This window comes from Pinus tabuliformis, chromosome 4_1, assembly GCF_031772625.1.
Source record: "Pinus tabuliformis cultivar Carrire ecotype Pingquan chromosome 4_1, CPIR1, whole genome shotgun sequence".
Classification (NCBI taxonomy): domain Eukaryota; kingdom Viridiplantae; phylum Streptophyta; class Pinopsida; order Pinales; family Pinaceae; genus Pinus; species Pinus tabuliformis.
The window spans coordinates 958,755,345-958,759,015 of record NC_142303.1 but is presented as its reverse complement, the minus strand read 5'-3'; the positions used below and the strand labels follow the sequence as shown (position 1 = coordinate 958,759,015).

Below are 3,671 nucleotides of genomic sequence, written 5' to 3'. Positions count from 1 at the left end.
CCCAACCGCCTATGCCACAACTCACTGTCTTGTCTCTGCACCTTCTTTGCTTTCGTGCTCAAGGCAACACAATCTTCTACCTCCAACTTGTAGATATTCTTCACTCGAACCCCTATCCTCTTCACATGTCCCGTGGCTATGTGACGAAGGAACACTTTTCCCTTACTAAATATCACATCATAGCCTCTATCCTCCAACATGGAAACATATACCGAGTTCTTCTTCAAACCATGAACATACATAACATCTCGCAAAGTGAGGGGAGCACCTGACTCCCTCTGAAAGGTAACTGTACCAAGCCTGTAGCACTATACCTCCTATCATCACCCATCTCAATATGCATCTGGAGATCCTTCTCCTCCAAGTTACTGAAGGGATATTTATTACCAATCACGTGGAAAGAAGCTTCACTGTTCAAGTACCATAACTGCGCAATCCAAACTTAGGTCCTCAACTGATTGCATGCGCCATTTGTACAACTCAGAAAATCATACAACTGATTGTACATTGTCCCTAAACTCTAATCTCAACTAGGTCTTCCTATGAACTGACATGCATGAGTTATTTATGAGTGAATCTTCAGCTAACTGGAGTGGTACTCGTGATGCACTGGTGCACTACTCCACTACTAGACCTCTACTAGTTCCTCAAATAGTTAAAACTAATTTAATTGACTATAACTCAATTAGACTGAGTTATATAATTACAACTCAAAACAACTCAACTTGGCCCCTAAAATTTAGGGATCACTCTACATGACTCTAGATAGACTTCCAACTCGAATTTCCTAAGTCAATTAAGTCAATTTAACCAAATTAACTATTATAAGTTGATATGAGAATAGAATTTTGATTTAATTCACAATTTAATTCAAAGACAAATTAAATTGGAATTTCTTGTTGCTATTTTAACAAGTTGCTCTATAAAACGTTCTCGTGCCATAATTCCCTTTAATAGGAGCTTTGAATCGTATACACAAAGTACTGGGTGGAGGGAGGAGATTGGTGGGAGTGGTTGTCACAAGGGATCCTTTGTGCGGTATTTTGGTATATGTTAGGGGAGGTTAGTGCGATGGTTGGAACTTAAGACTCTCTTCATACCATTCTTAAGATACATTGACAATTCCATGCGTACGTAGGCGCAGGAGAAGAGGGGGCAGGGGTAGTGACAGAGATCAATCATCTTAGCCGAGTAGACTTGGCTCTTCTTTCGGTGAGGATGTGGCACTTGAGTCATGAAGGCCACCTAATTCACATGAGCTTGGACCAGATGGACTTGGGGGATCAAATTCGGAAACTGAGAATGCTCATGGCACAATTCACCAAAGATAGAAACACAATCATCTCATTTTTTAATTATTTACAAAGGAATCAATGGTACATGCAAGATAGATTTGCCATCTGGCAAAAGGGTTAGTGGTGTCTTCAAAGATAGAAACACAATCATCTCATTTTTTAATTATTTATAAAGGAATCAATGGTACATGCAAGATAGATTTGCCATCTGGCAAAAGGGTTAGTGGTGTCTTCAAGAGAAGTTGGACAAATTGGAGGGTTGCTTAACCCATATGGAGAAACATTTGCACTGCTACTTCAAACCTTCGCCATCTCCTTCACATCTGGAAAACTGTGCTCTAGTAACCTCTTCAAACACATAATGGCCTTTGGATGTATTTTGGTTTCGTTAGTGTTTTTGGTTCTTAACTCCTTTCTATTTTTAACTGATTGAAAAGGTGTGGCATATATGAGCTTTGCAGGGAACTATCTATTTGCTAAAACTGAAGTCAGTAAAATTTTGGAAAGCCACTAACAAATATGTAAATTTCTTACCTAAATAAAGAAAAAATAGGCTTACACAAAAAAAACACATTTATGAAAAATAATAAATAAAAAAATATTTAACAAAAAAACAATTTCACAGAGCCACTCGAGCACTCGACTAAGCTACCCAATCAAAGTCAAAGCTGAAAACAGGAAAACTATGATTGTGTTTTCTGTTTTCCACTTTGTTTCATATTTCCAATAAAAAAATCTCTTCACATCTTTGAAATTCTTAAAGCAAGCACCTAACTTTTGGTGAAATGGTGAGGGAAAATGAAATCCAAGTGAGTTGTGCTCCACACTTTTACCATGGAGGATTCAGATGATAAAAGTATAATATGATTGTAAAGCAATTCAGCTTTAACAATTTTGTCTTAGCGAGGCCATCGGTCATTGTAAGGTGCCCACTAATTCATTTTCCTTCCATCGTCTTCGCAGTCGAGCTTCAGATTGGAGCGAACAAAACCCACATGGTCGTCCTCTAATAAATCTGATCAGCGCCCCTTTCTTTCTCAGATCCAGATCTCCTGTTATCTCCCTGGTTTTCTTGCACTGCTAAACTTTTTACAAAATTATATTCGAAAGTGGAGGCCATTGATTGTCATCCATATATATTCTTCTGCCTCTAAATCATCTTCTCTGCTTTCTCCATTTCGGACCTACTGTACTAGGATTTTTCAACATCTGGGTAAGTTCAATAAGTAGAGTCTGTGCAATGACGTTTATATGCGTGTATATACTTGGGGCGCTGAAAACGAAGGTGAGAAATGCTACAGAGGGACCCATTGATTTGCAGATAAGAGTAGGTTCCACTCTAAAGAACGTGTACACTCTGAGAGCGGGCAACGCAAAGACTTTGGATTGCAGAAAGATGTACATGTCATATGCTCCCTCAAGAACCCACGGTGCTGCTGGTTTGTACTATGATGAGAGTTGCCAGCCATACGTTTGGATCCACAATCCCAACGGGTTCGGCAGGATGGTGAAGCAGCAGTATGTCAGCTTGGAGGATCTGAGAGACTTCTCAGAGATCAAGATTTACAAAGAGGCAGGGAGAGACAGTCTTTCTGTATACAAGAAGCCCAGGTCAGATTTGTGCTGAGCACCCCAAAAAAACAGTTTACAGCAATCTGCAGCGATAGTGACGTATAATACTGTGTTTTCCTTTCGTTACATTGACTGGTTATTGGTGTGTAGCCGTAGGTTATCTGTTTTATCGGTATTTAACGTTGTAATTTGGATTTCCCAAACAATCTGTTAGATTTTTTCAAAATATTATTAAAATTTCTATTTGTTTTCTGGGCAAATTTGAAACCTTTATGCAATTTAGTTTATGCATTTGGGTTGCATTTTAACCCGATTTTTCAGCATGTGTGTGAATACCCAGCAGCCAAGAGTGCGTATAAGGTGAGATATGTGTAGTCCAACATGACGTCTATGTGTGTATATAAGTGGGGGACTGAAGATGAAGGTGAGGAATTTGAAAGAGAAACTCATCTATTTGCAGAGGCAAGGAGAGACAGTTTTGTTGTAACCATAAATCCATGGTCAGATGTGTGCAGAGGACCTTAACCAAAAGCTATACAGAGCTTTTATATATGCTTGCGGTGATCGTTATGGATAATACTGTGTTCTGTTTTTATTGCATTAGCTGGTTAAGTTGGTAGATTCTTTCCCTATATATAGACAGAGATGTAGAGGTAATGTAATTTAGGTAGTCCACTGCACTGGAATCTCTGTCTAGTTTTAACTTGTTAGTATGTATTTTTTTTGAAGGGGTGGAATGATATTTTAAGGTTCAGTTTATGAGACCATTAGTTTTCTATATATATTAAGTTTGGTAGGATTATA

At 38.5% G+C, this 3,671-nt stretch overlaps 1 protein-coding gene across 1 annotated transcript; it reads left to right on the top strand.

Moving 5' to 3' along the window:
• The first annotated feature begins 2,094 nt into the window (after positions 1-2,094).
• On the top strand, positions 2,095-3,106 carry LOC149179339 (uncharacterized). Its single transcript, XM_089423818.1, has one exon. The coding sequence runs from the start codon at positions 2,536-2,538 to the stop codon at positions 2,920-2,922; it is 387 nt and encodes a 128-aa protein (XP_089279944.1). The 5' UTR covers positions 2,095-2,535; the 3' UTR covers positions 2,923-3,106.
• Positions 3,107-3,671: the final 565 nt, after the last annotated feature.